The sequence below is a fragment of the Ruditapes philippinarum genome, unplaced genomic scaffold (assembly GCF_026571515.1).
Source record: "Ruditapes philippinarum isolate M1 unplaced genomic scaffold, ASM2657151v2 ctg3466_1_1_1_1, whole genome shotgun sequence".
Lineage (NCBI taxonomy): Eukaryota > Metazoa > Mollusca > Bivalvia > Venerida > Veneridae > Ruditapes > Ruditapes philippinarum.
Genome location: NW_026862923.1, coordinates 62,501 through 90,223, shown reverse-complemented (window position 1 = coordinate 90,223; position 27,723 = coordinate 62,501). Strand labels below are relative to the sequence as shown.

The 27,723-nt window shown below is 35.0% G+C and overlaps 2 protein-coding genes across 5 annotated transcripts in view; both read left to right on the top strand.

The window, feature by feature from the left end:
* The window catches only part of LOC132720623 (uncharacterized), a 101,494-nt gene that overhangs the window by 20,892 nt on the left and 52,879 nt on the right, over positions 1-27,723 (top strand). For all 3 annotated transcript variants that reach the window (XM_060704785.1, XM_060704783.1, XM_060704784.1), the window contains 2 exons: positions 10,424-10,525; positions 14,118-14,156. In XM_060704785.1, the coding sequence (XP_060560768.1) occupies positions 10,424-10,525; positions 14,118-14,156 (141 nt within the window). The remainder of the gene's footprint in view (positions 1-10,423; positions 10,526-14,117; positions 14,157-27,723) is intronic.
* LOC132720622 (uncharacterized) overlaps positions 1,969-27,723 on the top strand; it is a 57,932-nt gene continuing 32,177 nt past the window's right edge. Inside the window, exons 1-2 of one of the 2 annotated variants that reach the window (XR_009624371.1) lie at positions 1,969-3,524; positions 5,887-7,668. Coding sequence is in view for 1 of the 2 variants with exons in the window: in XM_060704782.1 (XP_060560765.1) it covers positions 1,976-3,520 (1,545 nt within the window). In the remaining variant the exon portion in view is untranslated. Of the gene's footprint in view, positions 3,525-5,886; positions 8,727-27,723 lie in introns of those variants that run through there. The other variant, XM_060704782.1, reaches the window with a different exon arrangement.

Genomic DNA, 27,723 nt, shown 5'->3' with positions numbered 1-27,723 from the left:
GAAAAATAGGAAGTTTTCGGATAATGCATTTCTAATAATCGATCTAATTTATATTAATTTATATAGAGATAAAAACGGAACAGCCAATCTACTTCGGATAATGCCGGGTATTCGAATAAAGGGTTGTCGAATAACCGGGGTCGGACTGTACATACATATATATATATATATATATCAAATAGATATATACATACATATATATATATATATATATATTGTATATATATATAAATTGCGTCATTTTTTCTATTTTTAGAAATTGCATCATTTTTTTCTATTTTTGAAAATTGCGTCATTTTTTCTATTTTTAGATTCTATTTTTTAGAAATTGCGTCATTTTTTCTATTTTTAGAAATTGCGTCATTTTTTCTATTTTTAGAAATTGCATCATTGTTGCTATTTTTAGAAATTGTTGCTATTTTTAGAAATTGCGTCAATTTTTCTATTTTTAGAAATTGCGTCATTGTTGCTATTTTTAGAAATTGCGTCACTTTTTTATTTTTAGAAATTATGTCTTTTTTTGTATTTTTAGAAATTGCGTCATTTTTTCTATTTTTAGAAATTGCGTCATGTTGCTATTTTAAGAAATTGCGTATTGTTGCTATTTTTAGAAATATGCTTAACGTTTCTATTCATATACAGTCGAGACTGCCTTAGCGACCCCCTGGTTTAAACGACTCCCTGTCTTATCCGACCTTGTTTCAGTACTCCCAACGTATTTTCCTATATAAATGGTCTGTATTAAACGACTCCCTGTCATATGTGACAAGCGACCTTAATTGGCCGGTCCCAAAGCAATGTTTTGTCTGATTTAAACGACTTTCACACCTTTTAATTATCCGTTAATCAGATAAAGAATACCTATTTTAACACCCAGAGGGCCAAAATAATTAAGTCCAATTATAATCCAGCACTTAGCAAACAAAGTCTTCACACCTCCATCTCAATTACACAATTAGCATGTATATAGATACATGCAGGTACCAAGTGACGTAGCGTCTGTTCATGGAAAGCATGATGCGATCGATGTGTGTGTAATGTACAAAATGGCCTGAGTACTTGTGTTAGATTTTTTTTAATTATAGAGTGCACACGGAAGATTTTTTAGGCAGCATTTTTTTTAATTTACCTTTCTATGGCTGCATAATTTATACGGAAAATATTGATACCAAAAAATATTGATACCGAACCAGAAAAAGCTTTGGATATGGACAATTGTTAAAAGATCCTGTAACACAATTTTTTCATGGTTTTATTTCATAAATATGATGCTCAAATTAAGATTTGTCAATATTGTAAGTTCAAATAAGCATTATTTGTAAAGATATCACCCAATTTAACATTTCATGTAAATAAAGGCCATTAAAGGGAGGTAATTAGAACCTTATTTTCTATAAATTCTAAGTCAAATTTTCCAATAAGAAATCAATGCATGTAATTTATTGATTAAATATATTGCGTTTAGAAAAAGTAAAAAGTCGAGCGTTGCCCCCGCCCGGCGGTGGCTCTTGTTAGAAATTGCGTCACTTTCATATTTTTAGGAATTGCGTCATTTTTTCTAATTTTAGAAATTGCGTCATGTTGCTATTTTAAGAAATTGCGTACTGTTGCTATTTTTAGAAATATGCTTAATGTTTCTATTCATATATATACAAAATATATAAAGAAAACTAATGTGACAAGACAAACCAACTAAATTTATAAAAAGGAAACGTTAATATATGTTCAAACCTTTCTATGTTTTCGTTTAGAAAAAGTAAAAAGTCGAGCGTTGCCCCCGCCCGGCGGTGGCTCTTGTTATTTCACTCGTTAAACTTACCAGTCATAAATATACATGTAGGATTTACTTCCCTTTGTTTACAATCGGACTCGCCGAGGCGCATGCGTAAACTAAAAAGCAAGCGTCCATAGGACCGGTAAAAGAATGCGCCCCTCAGTTTTACTTTTAGCGTGAAAACAATTGGACGTTTCACTTATGCTCGCTTGTTACAGCGATATAGTTTCTTTTGTTGGACTTTTATTTATTTGTTTTTTGTTTATTATGGCTGAAGCAGCGGTTCGGGCCGCTAGTGATAAGGATGACAGTTTTATTGATACCGAAAAAAGTGACAAATCTTCGACTTCAGTGAAATCGGTTAATTCGAAATCGAACACTAAACCACGTCCTTCGTCTAGTGGTTCAAAATGCAGTGTCAAGGATTTGGATAAAAGAGTTTCGGATATGGAACGTAAGTTTGACTCTGGCTTTGAAAAACTTTTTCAGTCTTTAGAAGCTTTAAAATCTACGTCACAGTATACAGAGGGTTCAGCCCTGCTGAGAACTGTTGATAATATGGGACAGCACACAGTGGGTTCAGCCCAGCTGGGAGCTGTTGATGAGGGTAGTAGCACTTTGGCTCACAGACCTCGTAGATGTATGAACATTAATGATGATGCTGTTACAGATGATATTTTGTCCTTGCATCCTAGAGATCAAGAGAGACTTGACAGTTTTGGTCTTTGTGATGATGTTGCCTCAATTCATTCATCTATTTCTGACAGTTCAGCACCTCGTAATGATGCTTTTCAGGGGTATTTAAATCCAGAAACTCCTATTATGTTACAAGAGTTATTTGGCTCAGATAGTTCACAACATGATGGTGCTTCTAGTGGTTTAATTTTAGATGATTTACAAGTGTCTATACTTAATAAATCATGGAGAGCACAAAATCCGGAGCGTATTTCGGCTTATAAAGAAGAATATAAATCTTGCTTTCCTGTTCACGAGAAAAGTGTAGAATTTCTAGGGGTTCCTGGATTGGATGAATTATTGGAACCTATGCTACAAAAACGACATGGTGCAAAAATGACAAAAGCATGGGGTAAAAGCAGACAATTGTGCACTCAACCATTAAAGTCAATTGAAACACTAAATTACCAAGGACAATTAGCGTCTAGGTTGAACATTATTGCTATTTCTTATATTCAAAAGAGTTTAGGTAGCTTATTGTCTACTCTTAAGGAAAAAGAACCAAATATGGACAAAGCAGTTCAAACTGTTAGAGATATTTTTGAAATGTCGTCAAAAGCCTTGGATCAAGCTGGAAGATCAGGGGCGTTTCATCATCTTTCCCGTAGGAAGGCCGCAGTATCAGATTCGGGTTTAAATACATTGAAAGACATTCAGTCAAAAGTTATGTATTTGCCTCTTACGGCAGATGGTGTGTTTGGTTCGGGTCTGCAGTCTAAATTAAAAAATAGGAAAGAACAAAAAGACCAGTTAACAGACTTAGTTCCAGAATTTTTTGAAAGGCAGAAAAGGAAACCTGAGACTTCATATGAAAGGTCAAATTTTAAGAAGGCTAAAGTACAGCATAACACTGGAGGGCAAAGACAGTCTTTTCCATACAATGTATCTAACAGTAGGACTTTTCCATTAAGTGGAAATAAAGAAAATAGACAGAAAGATTTCAAGTCTCAAAGTGTGAAACCTAGAAGCACTGGTGCTATACCTACTTTTCGTATCCCAAAGAAACAATGACCAGGTAAGAAAAATTCTTTGTCTAGAACCCCAGATACCTGTTGGGGGTCGTCTCAGATTTTTTGTGTCAATGTGGGAAAAGATAACCACAGATCAATGGGTAATTTCAGTAATCAGAGAAGGTTACAAACTAGAATTCGAGAAAATTCCTGCATTTATGGGTGTTCGACATACTGTCGTTCCCCAAAAAGATATTCCTATAATTTCAAAAGAAATTTCTTCTTTAATAGAAAAAGATGCTGTAGAAATGGTTCCATTAAATCAACAAAATCAAGGTTTCTACAGTACATTATTTCTTGTCCCCAAGAAAAATGGGGAGTTAAGACCTGTTATAAATCTGAGACCTCTGAACAGGTATCTGGTCAAGAAACATTTCAAAATGGACACATTATCGAAAATAATAAATCTAGTAAAGCCAAACGATTGGGCATTTTCAATAGATCTCAGCGACGCATACATGCATATCCCAATTTTCCCAAAACATCGCAAGTATCTAAGGTTTGCATTTCAAGGGAAATGCTATCAGTGGAAAGTAATGTGTTTCGGCCCTACTGTAGCACCAAGAGTGTTTACGAAAATTGTGTCAGTAGTTGCAGCTCACTTAAGAACACAAAACATACGTCTAGCAGTATACCTAGACGACTGGTTATGTTTAAATCAAATACATCAGCATTTACTCAAAGATCAGTATGTTTGCCTCAATCTCCTCATAAAACTAGGATTTTTGGTGAATCTAGAAAAGTCAAATTTGATACCTCAACAGATAATAACATACATTGGGGCAGTATTCAATCTGAAATTGGGTCTTATTCTTCCAACAGAAGAGAGGTTTTTGAAAATTCAGAATGCCATCTTGGACTTAGTCAATGGCAAGAACAAAGCTCAAAATTTCCTTCATTTATTAGGTCTCATGGCTTCTTGCTTGGAACTTATTCCAAATGCTCGACTTTTCATGAGACCTATTCAATTACATCTGCTCAGTTTTTGGAAACCTTCAAGTCATTCATTGGACATGATCATTCCATTTACTCAACATCTTCAATCACATCTAAGATGGTGGTTAAATCCAGCCAACATTTTCAAGGGTCGCTCATTACATCAGACTTTATCAGAAGTAATAATAACCACCGATGCCTCCAAGAAAATGTATGGAGGGCATCTAGGGAACCAATATTTTCAGGGAACATGGTCATTAGATCAAATCAATTGGCACATAAATTCTCTAGAAATGGAAGCTGTCTTTTTAACAGTAAGCCATTTTCTAAGTCAGATTCAGGGGAAATCAGTGTTGATCAAAACAGACAACACGACTGTTGTACAATACATAAACAAACAAGGGGGAACAAAATCAAGCAAACTTTGCATTCAGACTTGGAAATTATGGACATTAGCTATTCAAAACAACATTTCATTGAGGGCAGTTCACATAGTCGGAACACAGAACATTTTAGCAGATCAATTGAGCAGACACAAAATAAGGGCAACAGAATGGTCCCTGAATCCATTTGTTGTTCAGAAAATTTTTCAATTATGGGGAACTCCTCTAATAGACCTATTTGCATCAGTAGACAATCATCAGACTCCATTTTTTTGCTCCTGTTTTCCGACCAATCGAGCATTTGCGATAGATGCTCTGAGTATTTCATGGGAGAACATGTATGCGTATGCTTATCCGCCTCTATGCCTGATACCGAGAATACTGACATATATACAGCAGTTCCATTGTCAAATTATACTCATAGCTCCTCAGTGGCAAAGAAGACATTGGTATCCGGAAATTCTGAACTTGTTAGTAGCATGTCCCCTAAGACTACCTGTAATTCCAGATCTACTAGTTCAACCAAAAACTCTGATAAAAGATCCGAATCCGGAAATTTTTCATTTAACAGCTTGGCTGTTATCGACAGACAATACGAAAAGACTGGATTTCTGAAAACACTAGAAAATTGCTCAAAGCAGCCTGGAGGTACTCAAAGGGACTATGGTAGCAAGTTCAGAGTATTCAATAGCTGGTGTCGTACAAGGAAAGTTGATCCCTATTCTTCATCTCTGATTAATATATCACAATTTCTAACAGACATGTTTCATAAAGGTTTACAGTATAGAACAATAAGTGGTTACAGGTCTATGTTATCAGCTATTCATCCCCCTATTGATGGTCATAAAGTAGGTCAACACCCTTATATAATTCAACTACTTAAGGGAGTTTTTAATTCTAGACCGCCTACAGTCAGATTGATTCCTGAATGGGATTTGCTGAAAGTGTTAAAGGCTTTACAAATAGCACCTTTTGAACCTTTACATAAAGCTCCGTTGAAGGGTTTAACATACAAAACTGTATTTTTATTTGCAATAACTACTTTCAGGAGATGTAGTGACTTGCAGTCTCTGAAGTTAGGAGAAGGTTCAGTAAATATTCAACAGAAAGGTATCACCTTTATTCGTCATGGTTTAGCTAAACAGGACAGACCATCACATTTTGGAGCAACTATTTTCATACCATCTTTTCCAGAAAATAAGAAATTGGATCCTAAAAGGTGTTTATTTTATTATTTGAAAGCAACTGAAAAATATAGAAAGTCTGGGACTGGTGAAGATGAAACAAAACTATTCCTTGGGTTAAATGAGCCACATAAACCAGTTAGTTCTCAAACGTTATCAAACTGGATTGTTCAGACATTAAAGTTAACACTTCAAGATGATAAGGTTAAAGTTAAAGCTCATAGTACCAGAGCTATTGGTCCATCTTTTGCATTGTTATTATCCCTCGCCGAAAATTTGGCGGGGGATATAGAAATAGTCTCCGTCCTTCCTTCCGTCCGTCCTTCTGTCCGACATTTTTGTCCGGAGCATATCTCTAAAAGTATTTTGAGTAATCAACTTGAAACTTCAAAGGTGGATAGACCTCATTGAGGAGGAGTGCAGTGCACAAGAATGATAACTCTACCCTGCATAATTTTTGAGTTATTGCCCTTTGTTATTTTTCAAAATTGATTTTTGTCCAGAGCATAACTCCAAAATCCTATGAGATATCAACATGAAACTTCATAGGTGCATAGATCTCACTCAGGAGGTGTGCAGTGCACAAGAATGATAACTCTACCTTTCATAATTTTTGAGTTATTGCCCTTTGTTATTTTTCATACTTAATTTTTCACCTGAGTGGAGCATAACTCAAAAGTGTTTGACATATCAACATGAAATGTCATAGGTGGATAGATCTTATTGAGGAGGAATGTTGTGCACAAGAATGATAACTCTTCCCTTTACAATTTTTGAGTTATTGCCCTTTGTTCTTTTTCATGCTATTTTGTCCAGAGCTTATCTCAAAAAGTATTTGAGGTATCAACTTGAAACTGCATAGGTGGATGGATCTCATTGAGGAGGAGTGCAGTGCACAAGAATGATAACTCTACCCTGCATAATTTTTGAGTTATTGCCCTTTGTTATTTTTCAAAATTAATTTTGTCCAGAGCATAACTCAAAAAGCCTTTGAGATATCAAAATGAAACTTCATAGGTGCATAGATCTCACTCAGGAGGTGTACAGTGCACAAGAATGATAACTCTACCTTTCATAATTTTAGAGTTATTGCCCTTTGTTATTTTTCATACCTAATTTTTCACCCGAGTGGAGCATAACTCAAAAGTGTTTTGAGATGTCAACATGAAATGTCATAGGTGGATAGATTTTATTGAGGAGGAATGCTGTGCGCAAGAATAATAACTCTTCCCTGTACAATTTTCGAGTTATTGCCCTTTGTTCTTTTTCATACTATTTTGTCCGGAGCTTATCTCAAAAAGTATTTGAGGTATCAACTTGAAACTTCATAGGTGGATGGATCTCATTGAGGAAGAGTGCAGTGCACAAGAATGATAACTCTACCCTGCATAATTGTTTAGTTATTGCCCTTTTTTTATTTTTCAAAATTAATTTTTGTCCAGAGCATAACTCAAAAGGCCTTTGAGATATCATTATGAAACTTCATAGGTGCATAGATCTAACTCAGGAGGTGTGCAGTGCACAAGAATGATAACTCTACCCTTTATAATTTTTGAGTTATTGCCCTTTGTTATTTTTCATACTTAATTTTTCAATTCAATTTTTTTCTCAAAAAGTATTTGAGGTATCAACTTGAAACTTCATAGGTGGATAGATTTTACTGAGGAGGGATGCATCACACAAGAATGATAACCTACCCTGCATTATTTTTCAGTTATTGCCCTGCCATCAGTATTCACATAGGTTTCAAATCTGTAATCACTATAGCCATCAGTTTTCATTACCAAAAGACCTCTTAAAATGGAATTATTCTGCTTTACTACATATACATTCTTCCTATGAGCAAACACATTCGGCAGGGGATGGCCATGTTGACATGGCTCTTGTTCAAGGGTGCATCAATTGAATCAATTTTAGCTTCAGCAGACTGGAGTAGAGAGACTACTTTTACACGTTTTTATCTAAGAAATGTAAATAGTACTTCAACAGTGTTGAAAACTTGAAATAAGTTTTTTGAACTAAGATTAAATTTTAACTTTTAGCGAGTCGCTATATCAACTTATTGAGGGATTTTTCATATTTTATGGCACTCGATAAGTGCATTGGTATATACATATATACATATATTGTGTACATTAGTGAAGATAGTGTTCTGAGAATATAGTGGACATAGTGTTATACAAGTGGAAACAGTATTGACAGTGTTGTTCTGTACATTTATACAAGAGGAAACAGATATTCTGTACATAGTGGAGAATAAAGAATGGACTTTTTCATGTACATAATGGGAACAGATACATATTTGTTGCATAAAGAATTTTGTCAGTAGATATTACCCTACACCACCATCAGAGGTGAGTATTGCTTTGAAATCAATCCTACATGTATATTTATGACTGGTAAGTTTAACGAGTGAAATAAAATTGAAAAATTTGTAATCAAGTTAAAATTTTATGAATAAGTTAAACTTACCAGTCATACTAGTTTCCCACCACCACCCCTTGGTAATATTCGGATGGTGTAATTGTTTTCACTTAATCAGTAAAACTGAGGGGCGCATGCTTTTACCGGTCCTATGGACGCTTGCTTTTTAGTTTACGCATGCGCCTCGGCGAGTCCGATTGTAAACAAAGGGAAGTAAATCCTACATGTATATTTATGACTGGTAAGTTTAACTTATTCATAAAATTTTAACTTGATTACAAATTTTTCAATCTTATCTTTATTTATTACGACACGTTTCTGTCCGATGCTTAAAGTTTTATGAATGATTTAAGAAATATTCTAAGCAACAACAAGGTAGTATCTGCGATGGAATAAAGCGGAATTTCTATTAGGTGCGCATGCAATAGTTATTACATGGCCATGTGATAATATAACATGCGCACGCGATAACTATTACATGCGCATGTGTATAGGTATTCCGCATTTATACCCTGGACGGGCTTCCTAGCATTAATAGCCTGATGCCTCGAGTGTTTGTTGAACATACAGTGTTTAGGTTTAGTGTTTTTTTTTTTGAAATCACTTGGTCACTAAGGTCCCTAAATGATCTAAGAAAGAAAATGAGAAGAGCATCCCACACGTTCTTTGTTTTTTGAAAAAATATCGCCATTTTCCGAGAAATGCTGCTTTCAGATCCACCATTGAATTAGCACTTGCAACGTGCATCAGTTCCTAAATGAATCCGGGTAATGCCATTATTATGGAATATTGGGCCTCGCAGAATCGGGCGAGACTGACATTCAGAGAAGACACGAAGCAAGGCACGATATTGTAACACAATGCACCATGTTACACTGATGAAAGAGCAATAGTATGATGGAACAATGATGAAACAATGATGAAATCACGATGATGCAATGACATGATGGTGAAAACAATATCCCGTTTTATGATCATGCCATCGCAGTTTCATCATCATACCATCAGCGTAACATTACGTTTTCATCATCGTGCTTTCGTTGTTTCACCATTGTACCATCGTTGGTCACCACTGTACAATCGTTATTTGCGTTCGTACAATTGTGGTTTTATCATCATACCATCGTATTTTTATCATCGAACCATCGTGCTTTCATCATTGTACCACTGTGTACGGGATTCTATATGTTTCAGTGTACGCCGTCAGGTTCAGCCACTCAAGTTGCTTGATTGAAAGATATATGAATTAATAGTTCCACTGTAGGTTTTAGGTTTAAGATATTATAAACCTATTGATGATTAAACTCAACATGAAACTCAATTCTAAAAAGTGAATTCTGCCGTGGGAAAATATGTGACAAATAGTTCATAAAAATGACATGTGACAAATGTGCTTTCTTGTCCCAAAAACACATGAGACAAATAGACATTTGACGTCCCATTTGTCTCATGTTGGACAAATGCGACCGCATAGGTCCTACGTAAGACAAATGTGCTCCGAGACAATGTTCTCCTACAAAGCTATATCGATTTTGTTTTATCATCAAAACAACACAGTGAAAAGTGAAATGCATGTACATACGGAAGAATGTATATATTTAAGTTCGAATAATTAAATTATTTTTATAGTTTCACATTTAATATGCCTGCTTTTGAAACACTATCTAACATTTATCAAGGCAATTAATTGAATAATCAGCCTAATGATCATTAACTTTTACATATACATGTGTATAATTCTTTTTTCGAACACTAAATCTTAGAAGTAAAAATATAACATACTAAATTTGGTTATTTGTTACATATTATAGGACGTGTCAAAGAAACAGTTCATCCAATCATTTTGTTCTATTTATGTAGAAAACATAACATACTAATGATATTATAAATTGCATGATTAAATGGAGGAAATGTACATAAAGAAATCAAAAACAACAATATGAATAACATGATATGAACAGATAAAATCTCATTTAGGATATGGAAGTACAAACACATGCTGATGAAGTATTTAAGATAATTGAAGGCACAACAGCTAGAATGACTCTTTTTTTACTTCAAGCATCGGAACATTTTGTGGTAAGAGAACTTTTTTTTTTTAATCTAATAACTGTCTTCTACTTTACATATAATAATCACTGTTTGATTTTAATAAACCACAGAAATACTTATAGAACAGTCTAATGCTAGTTATATGTAAAAATTTGTTTTTCATTTGCAAGAATACATAATGTTATGTGTAATAGTAATATCAGTGGGCGAGTAGTAACGTCTCAAACCATACGCCGTCCGTCACAATTTGGGCTTGTATAACACATCTGGCAAATAATATGTGAACATTTATTCAATTTAACAAGGCTACTCCCCTCTATTTCAAATTCCTGTCATACAAATAATATTTTCGAAAGTTCAATTTGGATGTGAAATGATGAGCCGTTATCAGCAAATACACACTGATTACAATGTTATGACAAATTGCTGATTTGATTGTAATATAAAACTTTATACTTTTTGCGATGAATAGCAACATCATATTTTTTGACATTTTTATCAAATAAGAGTTTTACAAGTTTGATGGCTTATTCAAATTTTAATTAAATGTAAATACATTCAATTTGATAATTAGTATTTTGACTTTTCTACACATAAAATAGATTATCACAAACATTTTCAAAAGAGTTTTGCTTCAGAATATCAAATTGTCAGAATGTTTTGACGTCAATTATTCCATGACAGCCTGATACGGAACAGTGTTGTGAATAATTTCAAAGCCTGGGTGATTTTGTTTAGCCAAATTCAAGGTCTAAGGAAGACATACACTAAAGTTAAAAATCATGCTATAAATCAATACTAATATTAATAATATTTTTTTCGACAGAGAGAAGGGTAAAACGTGTCTTAAAAACTTGCCATAATTGCAAGAAAGTGTAAGTGCACATACTTGTAAGATGTGCAGATGAATAAATCCAGTCTAAACTAGCTATAACTGTTCGAACAAAAAGACAGGAAACACATAATTTGATGTTAAAAAGTTGCAAGGAGTGTTATTCTGAATATTGCGGTGGCACAAAGGTACGGTGGCACAAGGGTGACATGTGTGTGTTTTTAGCTCACCTGTCACAAAGTGACAGGGTGAGCTTTTGTGATCGCTTTTCTTCCGGTGTCCGTCCGTCCGTCGTCTGTCCTTCCGTAAACTTTTACTTTAAATGACATCTCCTCATAAACCACTAAGCCAATTTTATCCAAACTTCACAGGAATGTTCCTTTGGTGGTCACCTTTAAAAATTGTTCAAATAATTTAATTCCATGCAGAACTCTGGTTGCCATGGCAACCAAAGGAAAAAACTTTAAATATCTTCTTTTAAAAAACCATAAGAGCTAGAGCTTAGATATTTGGCATGAAACATCTTCTAGTGAGTGTCTACCAAGTTTGTTCAAATAAAAGCCCTGGGGTCAAAATTGGCCCCGCCCGGGGGGGTCATTGATTTTCCCTATAATTTTTTATGCATATAGTAAAAACTTAAAAATTCTTCTTTTAAAGAACCCAAAGAGCTAGAGCTAAGATATTTAGCATGAAACATGTTCTAATGGGTGTCTACCAAGTTTGTTCAAATAAAAGCCCTGGGGTCAAAATTGGCCCCGCCCCTGGGGGTCATTGATTTTCCCTATATGCATATAGTAAAAACTTATAAATCTTCTTTTAAAGAACCATAAGAGCTAGAGCTTAGATATTTGGCATGAAACATCTTCTAGTAATGTCTACCAAGTTTGTTCAAATAAAAGCCCTGGGGTCAAAATTGGCCCCGCCCCGGGGGTCATTGATTTTCCCTATATGCGTATAGTAAAAACTAAAAAAAATCTTCTTTTAAAGAACCATAAGAGCTAGAGCTTAGATATCTACAAAGTTTGTTCAAATAAAAGCCCTGGCCCGGCCCCAGGGGTGTCATTGTTTTTAACTATATGTGTATAGTAAAAACTTTAAAAAAAAACTTCTTTAAAAAAGCCCAATGAGCTAGAGCTTAGATGTTTAGCATGAAGCATTTTGTTATGGGTGTCTACCAAGTTTGTGCAAATAAAAGCCCTTGGGTTAAATTGGCCCTGCAACGTTGGGGGGGGGGGGGTGTGGGTTTGGGGGGCCTATATACAGGTGAGCGACCTCAGGGCCCTCTTGTTAAGATCAGATTTGAAAAGATGACATTTCTGCTGTATACACAATATAAGTTTTTTTTGGCTTGTTATACCGAAAAAGCTGTTTTACATTACAAATATTGATGAAAATTCTTCTTTTTCAAGCATACTGTATGTGTATTTAAATTCGCGGAAGCAAATTTTCGCGGAAAGGTCTATTTTGGGGGTATATACAAATATTCGCGCTATTTTGAATTCGCGGAGGTGACTTCCGAAAATCATAAATTCGCGTACACCCATCAGGTTAAAAACTAAGGGAAATTACTCTTACATGATAAGCCAATGGTTTTCGCAAGCAGCCTTCTTTCATTTTACATACTTTTTGCAGTAACCATTGTGGGTCTTCACAGTTATTTTCAACACCTGGTGTCAAACAATACGCTATTGTTCAGAACAAAGACATTCAATTTGTCTAGCGGACAGATTATCGCAAACAAAAGAATGTCCGTTAACGTGCGTGATTTTTCAGTTTTAAACAGCACTGGATGAGACCATAATCTTTCCACCGATTTTGTTAAAATGTTGACTGAGTAATTGTGTTTTGTTTTCCATGTTTTCATCAGTTAAAATCGTCAATGTTTGTGTTGTTTGTTTAGAAAAAACAAAATATAATATGATCATATGTCAAGACGTGTATCACTCAGACTATGAAAAAATATACAATGGTATTGTTCAAACATGTATATACTTATATAAGAATCCGATAATCATATCAGTCAAACAATAATACGCTAGAAAAATGATTTATATATAGAGCTCTAATGTTACATGTACAGTTTATACAACAGTAAAATCACTTTTTAAAAGCGCCACGGATACCAAACTTATGGCAGCCGTGAACACACTGATATACATTGTTCTATAGATGCGCAAAAATATGACTATTAAGAAATTATTGGTATAGAAATATTCGCGCTGAACATGAATTCGCGGATCGAATGTCACCGCGAAAATCGCGAAAATTTGAAGCCCGCGAATATTTCTACACATACAGTACTCTTAGAGAACCATATCTCCAAATGAAGTGAAGATTTTTAGTCCGAATTGATACTAAATAGAGGTCTTTCAAATTTTAATTGACAGTAATCAGTTCGAGAGGTCGGTAATATTTCGATAGAATATATTTTTATGTAAGGCCTTAATGCTGTACTTCGATATCAGTATATTTAATTTGTTTTTTTTCCAAAATTAAACCTTTGCTGGATTATGTTAAACAGAAAAAACAACAACAAAAAAAAACAAAAAACACACATTACCAACTGTAGTCCTAGGTTACTGCAAACAAAATGTCAACTTTATTTTAAATGTTTCAAAACTATCGCCAGGAGTGAGATGTTACTGTTTTCAAAATTGGGCCCCTCTTTCGATACAAAAGGTCATATGCTATTTCGTAAATGTAGACATGTAGATGATGTATTGTCATAAATGTTACCATGTTGTAGCCCTTTGATTTGTGTATATATATATTTATATTTTTGTACAGAGACCAAGAAAAAAGGATGATCGAAACACAGAAATAAAGGTAATTCTTCAACACTGAGAAAGAATAAAATAATAAGATGCAGCAGTTTTAAATGCGGCATGTGCAAACACTTGATAGAAGAAAATACATACCATTTCAAAAAGGCCGCGAATTTAAAGTAAAATTCTCAGGATCATGCAACATAAAAAATGTAATTCATGCATTGAAATGTAATGGTTGTTCCAAAGATTATATTGGAGAAACTTCAAATTTAAGAAATCGAGTAACATTACACAGCCAACATATACGAATTCTAGACAATGCGTTATTACCAGTCAGTCGACACATTGTCATTTGGGTAAGAGACATCACTCTATAAAATGCGAGAACCAGACACATTCAAAAGAAGAATGAACTGTATTAATAAACGTTTTTAAACCTGAATTGAATTCAAAATAACTTTGATATAATATATATAACAATATAATCAAGCTTATTATTTTGTCTCTTTAAAACTTTGTAAGGGTAACGTCCCTTTACACTGTTTTGACGTCGTTACCAAGCGACGTTATTAACAACATTATCTTGAAGATCCCATTAACGAGTGGAACCGGTTGATATTTTTCTTAAATTATTAGTCCCCTACCGGTTTACCGGAGGGGACTTTAGGTTTACCCTCCGTCCGTCTGTCCGTCAGTCCGTCCGTCCGTCCGTCAGTCAGTCAGTCCGTCCGTCCACAAAACTGGATCCCGCGATAACACAAAAAGTACTGAAAATATTTTAATGAAACTTGATATATGGATAGATGGCAGTATGGAGATTATGCACGTCTTTTTCTTTTCTTCCTATGTTGGAAATTCTGGTTGCTATGGCAACAAATAGACTGAAAATATGGCAAATTTTACACATAACCTGGATCCAGTGATAACACAAAAAGTACTGAAAATATGTTTATGAAACTTGACATATTGGTATATGGCAGTATGAAAATTATGCACATCCTTTTCTTATCTTCCTATGTTGAAAATTCTGGTTGCTATGGCAACAAATAGACTGAATTTCAAGATTTCTGATTCTAGTTTTTAAGTTTTTTCACTATAAGTTCTTTATTTCTTAAGGTATTTTCTTCAAACTTTAAATATAAGTTGCTTGCAATCAACCACATCATATGTGGCAAGGTTTACAACTCTAGCACAAAATTTATCAGAATTACCTCCCTTGAACTTAAAATTTTCATGAAAAACATTGTTTTTTTTTTTTAATAACTTCTTTTTCTGAATGTATCTACTTCAAACTTCATATAAATGTTTCTTATTATCACTCAACATTTGTGAGTGTTCAATACTCTAGCAAGACTATTTCCAGAATTATGCCCCTTTTGAACTTAGATTTTTTTTTTTGGAGAAATTGGTAATTTTTACTCCAACTTCTTCAATCATGATAGGATTTTAAAAATGTCATATTTTGATAACAGGGATGTTTAAAAAATAACTTTAGAGTGTCCTTCAGTCCGTCTGTCTGTACATAAAAACTGTTTCCTGTGATCACTTTTTAAGAACTTTTTCAACAAATTTACTTAAAATAGGAACATAAGTGAATGGCCAATGGCCCTTCAGAATGTTGCTTGGGCTCTTACCGGTAGGGACTTATGGATTGCTTGCAATACTATGATAATTGCTTGTTATTACAGTTTTGTAAATAAACAATTGCAATGTAAACTGGAAAAGGCATCGCTTCATTCCTTTTTTCCTGCTATATATATATATATATAATATATACATTTTACATACATTTGAAAATAATGATGTATAGTAATTGCTTAACAGAAAAATAACAACAATGTTTACACTATATACGAGGGCTGCTAGAAAAGTATCCAGAAAGGTTTCAGTACTTAACATTTATACATGAAATTTTCAACACTGATACTTTCGGGAATATGCCTATGGTCTGCCAGAAAAAGTAAACTACAGTCAAACTTGTATTAAGCGACTGCGCAAGGGAAACACCGAAAACGGTCGCTTAATGAAACGGTCTCTTAAGACAGTCAGCATGATATAAAGTCAAAATTTATAAATGACATCTTTCTTATGAAGTGGGAATGTTTTTCAACTTTATTTTTAGCTCACCTGTCACAAAGTGACAGGGTGAGCTTTTGTGATCGCTTTTCGTCCGGCGTCCGTCCGTAAACTTTTACTTTAAATGACATCTCCTCATAAACCACTAAGCCAATTTCATCCAAACTTCACAGGAATGTTCCTTTGGTGGTCACCTTTAAAAATTGTTCAAAGAATTTAATTCCATGCAGAACTCTGGTTGCCATGGCAACCGAAAGAAAAAACTTTAAATATCTTCTTTTAAAAAACCATAAGAGCTAGAGCTTAGATATTTGGCATGAAACATCTTCAAATGAGTGTCAACCAAGTTTGTTCAAATAAAAGCCCTGGGGTCAAAATTGGCCCCGCCCCGGGGGGTCATTGATTTTCCCTATATGCATATAGTAAAAACTTTAAAAAATCTTCTTTTAAAGAACCCAAAGAGCTAGAGCTAAGATATTTAGCATGAAAAATGTTCTAATGGGTGTCTACCAAGTTTGTTCAAATAAAAGCCCTGGGGTCAAAATTGGCCTTGCCCCTAGGGGTCATTGATTTTCCCTATATGCATATAGTAAAAAATTAAAAAATCTTCTTTTAAAGAACTCAAAGAGCTATGGCTAAGATATTTAGCATCAAACATGTTCTAATGGGTGTCTACCAAATTTGTTCAAATAAAAGCCCTGGGGTCAAAATTGGCCCGCCCCAGGGGGTCATTGATTTTCACCATATGCATATAGTAAAAACTTAAAAAATCTTCTTTTAAAGAACCAAAAGAGTTAGAGCTAAGATATTTAGCATGAAACATGTTCTAATAAGTGTCTACCAAGTTTGTTCAAATAAAAGCCCTTGGGTCAAAATTGGCACCGCCCAGGGGGTCATTGATTTTCCCTATATACATATAGTAAAAACTTAAAAAATCTTCTTTTAAAGAACTCAAAGAGCTATGGCTAAGATATTTAGCATGAAACATGTTCTAATGGGTGTCTACCATGTTTGTTCAAATAAAAGCCCTGGGGTCAAAATTGGCACCGCCACGGGGGTCATTGATTTTCCTTATATGTGTATAGCAAAAACTTAAAAAATCTTCTTTGAAAAAAACCCAAATAGCTAGAGTTAAGATATTAAGCATGAAACATCTTTTAGTGAGTGTGTACAAAGTTTGTTCAAATAAAAGACCTGGGGTCAAAATTAGCCCCGCCCCGGGGGTCATTGATTTTCTTTATTTGTGTATAGCAAAAACTTAAAATCTTCTTTGAAAAAACCCAAATAGCTAGAGTTTAGATATTTAGCATGAAACATCTTCTAGTAAGTGTCTACAAAGTTTGTTCAAATAAAAGCCCTGGGGTCAAAACTGGCCCGGCCCCAGGGGTGTCATTGTTTTTAACTATATGTGTATAGTAAAAACTTAAAAAAAAATCTTCTTTTAAAAAGCCCAATGAGCTAGAGCTTAGATGTTTAGCATGAAACATCTTCTTATGGGTGTCTACCAAGTTTGTGCAAATAAAAGCCCTTAGGTTAAATTGGCCCTGCAACGTTGGGGGTTGGGGGGGCCTATATACAGGTGAGCGACCGCAGGGCCATCATGGCCCTCTTGTTATATAAATGTTGAATAATTAGTACTTTCCGATGCAAATGTAAAAAAAAACCTTTCTGATATTTATTGACAAATTACGTACATGTTTGACATTTTTTCCAGAATATTTTAACTTCTCCGTTGTTTTTCCTTGTCTCCAACACGAAAACCGTATTAGTGAAGATGTTTTCTGTTGTGCATTTTTTCATTTGAAATAAACAAACTACGTTTAACTGTTACGATTAATTTAATTGCTGATCAAGTTTAAAGTCAATTCAATGCAATCTAAAGTCAACAAGCGAAGCGTATACACCACACGGTGATAGGGCGATTACCACAACTTTTCCGCGCAACGTCAAAATATCATCCTTCTGATCGAGACACTGTATATTTCTGGACAAAATATTAATGGCGGGATAAACAAATTCCAGGTAATAGCTTACAAAATATCTTACTGCTGGACATTGCAAAATTATTCCAATTGTTTAAGTATTCCATCGAATTTTTGAGACAATTTATTGTTAATCTAGCACAATACAATTCATACAAAAAACACATACTTCGAAGAAATAGTGTTTACAAAAGATCGTGTGTACCTCAACATGACTCGTACTTGTCACAAAAAACATGTGTTATAACGACGATGTCTTTTTTCTATGAACCTAATGAGCTTGTATATTTATTATGGTTAACCCTAAGTTCAAGTTCCATACAAAATGTGTGTTTCTATCGTAAATTTCAAGGAATATTTTGTTGAAAAAAAAGGCCTACTGACCCGAATATTGGAGCACCGTACAACACTGAATTCAAAACACCGCATTCTTTTTCCGTTAGACCGATAAATACTGGAACCGTCTTCTTTTGAATTATACAATAATCTTACAAATATGTTTTATAATTACTTTTATTTGATGAAATTTTGATGAAAGATTGTTTACTTGCTGTTATGTTATGTTGCTGTTATATCATACGTTATGTTATGGAAAATTTCTGAAGGTCTGATCTGTGTTAATACTACAAATTAGATATGTGCAATGGTATCTATATTATAAATAGATAAGGATGTGTTTTCCTTTTCGAACTTATTCAAACTGATAAACCCCACATGGAAAGATTGAAGTTCTTGGCAGACTTATAATACCATCAAACAACATCGAGAAACAAAAGGAATGAACTATTTGTTAATGGGAATTTCTTATTGCATACTAATTTGATAAAGTTGCAAAAGTCATAACACAAATTTTCATGGTGTAGTTTTTGCAGGAACCTGGGCAATATTTCCATAATCTCTTCAGTCATCGTCTCCAATGTGCTTTTTTTAAACAATCTTTTGCGAAAGTTTGACTTCATATTCTTTTTCTTATGTGGTGCGTTACGCATATCGTCCTGAAATACAGGGAGGCGCTGATCCATTGGCGTACTGCTGATATCAGAAGACTTAGTTGGGCGCTCTCCAGTTGCTGCAGTATCTGCAGCTTTGCGTATTTCGCACGTTGCTTTGGCTTGTTATGACATAGGTTTGAACGTCTTCTTTTTCTAAAAGCAAACATTAATATCAACAATCAGCAGTGCTAAAAAGACAGAAAAATGCGGTGATTTTAAGGAGGAATAATGCGGTGCCCTAATCTTATGATTGACAAAGTTGTGCGGTACCTTAAAATACACACGTGGAAACATCTCATACCAAATATACAAAAAACGGGTTATTTATGTATTGTTACTTGTTCATACGACAATAATGTACATATTTATATTGTATTTTGACCAGTTATATGAACTGAACGGACTAGAAATACGTTATATTTCGTAATCAAAGAAAGATTTTTTTCAGTATGCCCTAAATGTTTTCACTATCCTGACCTAATTAATGAAGCATTTTGCATGTAGTAAAGATAAATAAGTTTCAAATTAAATGGCACATTCGATGAAAAAGAAAAAATGATGATTTTACCTTGTTTTGAGCAAATTATTTGCTGTTTTCGTCTCGGTTACAGGCTTGCTATCCATTTTGTACCACAGAAATATACGGTGTCTCGGACAGAAGTAAGATATTTTGACGTTGCGCGGAAAAGTTGTGGTAATCACCCTATCACCGTGCACCATCTCAGTAGGGGCGGAGCGTTGCATTGTTTATCCGATATTATTGGATAATACACGTCACGGGTATACTTCATTTGCAAACGCTAAAACGGTTTGGGAAATAGAGTTTTTCACACTTTTATTTGTTGTGTTTTGATTGTTGACACTTGTGACATTACGAGGTGGCGTTCTCTAAAAACACAATTACTTGACAGGTACAAGTGGTCGTTTAATGAAAAGATTGATCTCAGTTAGGTGACTAATTAGCGGTCGCATGTCGCGTTGAGCAAAAGTCGCTTAATACATTAAAGATATAGAGTGAAAATGATCGGGGGGAATGTAAAGTGGTCGTTTAAGACAAAAGTCGCTTAATACGCGTGGTCGCATGGGCAAGTTAGACTGTATTTATACTTCTTTGTTACCTACAGTCACTATGGCAACGTCGTGTGATGTCCAGCGGGGCATCTTCATAAAATTGGGTAAACAATCACATATTAACCTGTTTGAGATCATAAATGTATTTTCGACGTCAAAAGTTGACCAAATTGCATGTGACGTTTTTGCACACTTTCATCTTGACCAACATAACGTCATTGTTTGTAACATGACGTTATTTCCGTAAACAACATAAGTTGAACACATCTCACTACTGATTTTGCAACTGAGGCGCTAGAGCATCGGTATTAATTAATGTTTCGCGTACTTATGTGAAAAACAAAATCATACACCGACGATATCTGTGATAATGAATACAGTAGGGTGAACGTTTCAGTTTACACGCAAAACGCACATTCCGGAAAAAAAACGCACGCACGTTACATTGTCAATTTATATAGTCATCAAAAAAATTTTTTTTTAATGAATAAGGCAGTCGGGTTGTAGCATGTGGGATGGTGGGTGAGGGGAGGGTGGTCACTATGGTCTTTTACACACTCCGAATACCTGTGTGTTTCAGGACTTTACCCCTCCTAGATGTTTCGGCCCTGAACGTTTCAACCTCAAAACCCTGGTCTTTTCTGCACCTTCTTTTAAATTCGATAAATATTTAAAATGAATACCATGCATTATGGGTTATAATATAATATATATAATATAAAACATAATTGCAAACATGATTGATATAAAGAAGATTTTCGATGATAATACGTATGATGAAATTTCCCTGGGAAAATAAATATTGATTTAATATTTTATATGAGTTCTGAAAGAATTATCAGCTGTAAAACTACATGCATATATTTATTCATTAACCAGGTTTTCCGAAGGAAAAAACTGGTTATTAGATTGAGGTTATAATGTAGGCGGGCGGGCGTAAACAATTTCTTCTGTGCGCAACTCCTCCTACATTTCTCAACGGATTTTGACCAAACTTTCACAGAAGCATTGTCATCAAGTGACCTGGCGCATATTGTCGGGGTTTTGTGATTGGATAATATTTGACCTAATTATGGCCCTTTGTTTTTTTTCCTTATATAGAATATATAGTGAATAATTTCTTCTGTGCCCAACTGTTCCTACATTTCTCAATGGATTTTGACCAAACTTTCACAGAGGCTTTGTCATCAAGTGCCCTGGGGCATATTGTCGGGGTTTTATGATTGGATAATATTTGACCTAATTATGGCCCTTTGTTTTTTTTCCCAATATAGGATATATAGTGAATAATTTCTTCTGTGCCCAACTGTTCCTACATTTCTCAATGGATTTTGACCAAACTTTCACAGAGGCTTTGTCATCAAGTGCCCTGGCGCATATTGTCAGGGTTTTGTGATTGGATAATATTTGACCTAATTATAGCCCTTTGTTTTTTTTTCCCAATATAGGATAGATATATAGTGAACAATTTTCTGTGCGCAACTCCTCCTACATTTCTCAACGGAATTTGACCAAACTTTCACAGAAGCTTTGTCATCAAGTGCCTTAGGGCATATTGTCAGGGTTTTGTGATTGTATAATATTTGACCTAATTATGGCCCTTTGTTTTTTTTCCTTATACATATTATATAGTGAACAATTTTTAACATGCGCAACTTCTCCTACATTTCTCAACAGATTTTGACCAAACTTTCACAGTAGCTTTGTTATCAAGTGCCCTGGGGCACATTTTAGGGGTTTTGTGATTGGATAATATTTGACCTAATTATGGCCCTTTGTTTTTTTTCCTTATACAGTATAAATAGTGAACAATTTTACCATGCGCAACTTCTCCTACATTTCTCAACAGATTTTGACCAAACTTTCACAGAGGCTTTGTCATTAAGTGCCCTGGCGCACATTATCTGGGTTTTGTGATTGGATAATATTTGACCTGATTATGGCCCTTTGTTATTTTTCCTTATACAGAATATATAGTGAAAAAATTCTTCTGTGCTGAACTCCTACATTTCTCACAGATTTTGTTCAAACTTTCACAGTAGCTTTGTCATCCAGTGCCCTGGCGCATATTGTCAGGGTTTTGTGATTGAATAATTTTTTATTTAATTATGGCCCTTTGCTTTTTTTTTCCTTATACAGAATATAATTATAGTGAACACTTCCTCTGTGGCAATTCCTCTTACATTATTCATGTTTTACATTGCACATAGTTACATTGTTTGTTGCTTGTATTTGTATTTCAAATATAACATATTTATCTATAATGGTGATAATTGAAAACCTGGTTTCATGGCATTGCCATGTTTCTTGTTTTTTTTCATCAAAAATATTAAATTCCATAAAAAGATATTGATTAAAATATGTTTTTATATAACAGATAAGAACGATTATAGAAGTGTGAAAAAAAAATTGAATAAAGCTTATTTATTATCCCCCGCCGATGGAATCGGGAGGAGGATATAGTTTTGGCGTTGTCCTTCCGTCCGTCCATCCGTCTGTCCGAATTTTGTTTCCGGAGAAGTTCTCTGCAACTACTGGCTGGAATTCAACGAAACTTTATGGGAATCATCAATATCAAGAGGAGATGTGCATATCGTCGGCTTGTCCCGGTCCGACCCTTTAACTAAGAGTTATGGCCCTTGATAAGTTATGTAGTATGCATATAGAGTAAAAATCGTTTCTGGAGTAGTTCTTTGCAACTACTGGCTGGAATTCAACGAAACTTTATGGGAATCATCAATATCAAGAGGAGATGCGCATATCGTCAGCTTGTTCCTGTCGGACACTTTAACTCGGAGTTATGGCCCTTGATTAGTTATGTAGTATGCATATAGAGTTAAAATCGTTTCCGCGCTACTTCTCTGCAACTACTGGCTGGAATTCAACAAAACTTTAGGGGAACCTTCAATACCAAGAGTAGATGCGCATATCGTCGGCTTGTTCCGGTCAGACTCTTTAACTCAGAGTTATGGCCCTTGATTAGTTATGCAATATGCATATGGAGTAAAAATCGTTTCCGCGCTACTTCACTGCAACTACTGGCTGGAATTCAGCAAAACTTTAGGGGAACCTTCAATACCAAGAGGAGATGCGCATATCGTCGGCTTGTTCCGGTCAGACACTTTAACTCAGTTATGGCCCTTGATTAGTTATGCAATATGCATATGGAGTAAAAAACGTTTCCGGACTACTTCTCTGCAACTACTGGCTGGAATTCAATGAAACTTTATGGGAACCTTCAATACCAAGTGGAGATACGCATATCGTCAGCTTGTTCCTGGTCAGACACTTTAACTTAAGAGTTATGGCCCTTGATTAGTTATGCAGTATCCATATAGAAAAATATTTGTTTCCTCGCTACTTCTCTGCTTCTACTGGCTGGAATTCAATGAAACTTTATGGGAAACTAAGAGGAGATGTGCATATAGTTGCCTTGTTCTGGTCAGATACTTATAACTCAGATTTATGGCCCTTGATTAGTTATGTATCAGTATGCATACATCTCATTGGCATTTCCAGATTTTACTATTTAACAAGTTATGGCTCTGTTATTGCCCTGAATATTTATCAAGTTCAAAGAATATTACTGTTTATGCCATGATTAATATATAAATAAAGCCTTATGTCTTCAGTTGTTGTGTAATAAACAGTACTCGGCGGGGGATATAAATTCAACGAATTTGCTTGTTTTAATTATTATAAACACTGGTTTATAAATTAGAACCTTTATTATGCCCCCCTTCGAAGAAGAGGGGGTATATTGTTTTGCTAATGTCGGTCTGTCTGTCGGTCCTTCGGTCTGTCCGTCGGTAGACCACATGGTTTCCACTGATTATCTTGAAAAGTATTTATCACAAAGTCTTCATATTTCACATAGTGATTGGTCATCACTAGTAAATGACCCCTATTGATTTTGGGGTCACTAGGTCAAAGGTCAAGGTCACAGGGGCCTTAAATGTCAAAATGGTTTCCGCTGATTATCGTGAAAAGTATGTATCACAAAGTCTTCATATTTCACATAGTGATTGGTCATAACTAGTAGATGACCCCTATTGATTTTGGGGTCACTAGGTCAAAGGTAAAGGTCACAGGGGCCTTAAATGACAAAATGGTTTCCGCTGATTATCTTGAAAAGTATGTATCACAAAGTCTTCATATTTCACATAGTGATTGGTCATAACTAGTAGATGACCCCTATTGATTTTGGGGTCACTAGGTCAAAGGTTAAGGTCACAGGGACCTTAAATTGTCAAAATGGTTTCCACTGATTATCTTGAAAAGTATTTATCACAAAGTCTTCATATTTCACCTAGTTATTGGTCATAAGAAGTAGATGACCTCTATTGATTTAGGGGTCATTAGGTCAAAGGTCAATGTCACATGGGCCTTAAATGTCAAAATTGTTTCCGTTGATTTTTCCATAATTGAACACTTCCATGTACCCATTTTTGGCAAGTTTATGTAATAAAATTATCAATTATGTGAGTCAATGGCTAGAAAGGAGGGTATATGTGTCGTTCGATATTCTTGTTTACAATTACATTGGTGATGTGTCCACACTAATGAAATTTAATGAATAAGAGTATTATATTAAGAATAAACTTATATTTTAGGCCCGAAACTGTAAGTAAGAAAAAAATGAGGAAAATGGAGAAACCTATCAACCTCATGCACCTCCATAAGTGCCAGGAGGGGAGGAGTGTTAGACTCCAATAATTTATGAATCATGTGTAAACTGTAAAGTATATGGATTAACCAAAAGAGCGGCGCATCAGAAAATATGTTTCATAGCATTGAGATTGAAATTTATTGACATTATATGCACTTAATATGTTATAATATGCTATTTTATTATTAAGGAACATTAAATGCCTAATACCTTCCTTTTTATGCTCCCCGAAAAATTTCGGGGGAGCATATAGTCGGCGCCTTGTCCGTCTGTCCGTCCTTCCGTCTGTCCGTCCGTTGTCTTGTCCGGAGCATAACTTGAAAACCCTTGGAGATAATTTGTTGAAACTTCATACAGTGGTAGAGGGCATTGAGGGGGAGTGCAGTGTCAAAGAACCATAACTCTATTTTGCCTGGTTTTTGAATTATCTCCCCTTTTAGAAAAATCTTGTCCGGGGCATAACTCTAAAACTATAAGAGATATCAACATGAAACTTTGTAGGTGAATAGATCTCAATGGGTAGATGTGCAGTGCATAAGAACAATAACTCTTTTCATCCTAATTTTGGAGTTATTGCCCTTTGTTAATTTTAATACTTTGAACTTTGTCCGGAACATAACTTGAAAACCCTTGGAGATAATTTGTTGAAACTTCATACAGTGGTAGAGGGCATCGAGGGGGAGTGCAGTGTCAAAGAACCATAACTCTATTTTGCCTGGTTTTTGAATTATCTCCCCTTATAGAAAAATCTTGTCCGGGGCATAACTCTAAAACTATAAGAGATATCAACATGAAACATTGTAGGTAGATAGATCTCATTGAGTAGAGGTGCAGTGCAAAAGAACCATAACTCTGTTAAGCCTTATTTTTGAATAATCTCCCCTTTTAAATCTTGTCCAGGACATAGCTGTAAAACTATTAGAGATATCAACATGAAACTTTGTAGGTAGATAAATCTTAATGGGTAGATGTACAGTGCACAAGAATCATAACTCTACCTTGCCTAATTCTGGAGTTATTGCCCTTTGTTTATTTTTACTTTTTGAATTGTCCAGGACATAACTCGGAAATCATAAGAGATATCATCAAGAAACTTTGTAGGTTGATAGATCACATTGATTAGAAGTGCAGTGCAAAGAACTGTAACTCTGCCTTGCCTAATTTTGGAATTATTGCACTTTGAACTTTTTCCACGGACATAACTCTGAAACTACAAGGCGTGTACTTTCCTGTGTCCAAAACCTATTCGGGAAATCTTCTTTGAAAAAACCTAAATAGCTAGAGTTAAAATATTAAGCATGAAACATCTTTTAGTGAGTGTCTACAAAGTTTGTTCAAATAAAAGACCTGGGGTCAAAATTGGCCCCGCCCCGGGGGTCATTGATTTTCTTTATATGTGTATAGCAAAAACTTAAAATCTTCTTTGAAAAAACCCAAATAGTTAGAGTTTAGATTAAGCATGAAACATCTTCTAGTAAGTGTCTACAAAGTTTGTTCAAATAAAAGCCCTGGGGTCAAAACTGGCCCGGCCACAGGGGTGTCATTGTTTTTAACTATATGTGTATAGTAAAAACTTTAAAAAAATCTTCTTTTTAAAAAAGCCCAATGAGCTAGAGCTTAGATGTTTAGCATGAAACATCTTCTTATGGGTGTCTACCAAGTTTGTGCAAATAAAAGCCCTTGGGTTAAATTGGCCCTGCAACGTTGTGGGGGGGGGGGGTGGTGGTTGGGGGCCTATATACAGGTGAGCGACCGCAGGGCCATCATGGCCCTCTTGTTTATTGTATAACAATACATACGTTGCACAAATTTTGTCAGCAAAATTATACATATATAGCGAACACATTTATAAAAAATTACTGAATTGTGACTTACGTTTGTATTTTTACAGCATTTACATACAACATATATACATCGTCATGGAGCACTTTGACAACGTCAACGGCGTCAATTTAATTTCATGTGTATCCACTATTCAATTTCTTCCGTTTTAAACAGCCATATAACCTGTCTGACGTATACTTTATACATGTTATGTTCCCTTGCTATTACGATTTTCATGTACTACATTTAAGTGATATGACTGCTTATAATAATTTTATAGCCTTGTCTACGAACTTTCCGGACAGCCCTTGTATGTTAAGTAATGATTACGGATCGATAAACCTTAAAAGTGATTTTAGATAATATACAGAATAAAAATCAAGAGAGCTTTAAATGTATATCAAAGTTGGTTATATAATGGACCTCATATATGATTAAGATATATTTGAGCCGCGTCACGACAAAACCAACATAATGGGTTTGCTACCAGCATGGATCCAGACCAGCGTGCGCATCCGTGCAGTCTGATCAGGATCCATGCTGTTCGCTATCAGTTTCTCTACTTGTTATACGGTTTGTAAGCGAACAGCATGGATCTTGATCAGACTGCGCGGATGCGCAGGCTGGTCTGGATCCATGCTGGTCGCCAACCCACTATGTTGTTTTTTTGTGACGCGGCTCATTTAACTTTTAACATGTAAACACCGAACTGGATGGAGAAAGAAGGATTGACAATTTTAAGAGTGCTAAAATAATAATTGTAACTGTTTTTAGCTCGACTTTTTTTTTTTTGAAAAAAAAAGTAGAGGTATTGTTATAGTCAGGTCGGCGTTGCCGTTGCCGTTGCCGTTGCCATTGCCGTTGCCGTTGCCGTTGCCGCGGCTCATTTAACTTTTAACATGTAAACACCGAACTGGATGGAGAAAGAAGGATTGACAATTTTAAGAGTGCTAAAATAATAATTGTAACTGTTTTTAGCTCGACTTTTTTTTTTTTGAAAAAAAAAGTAGA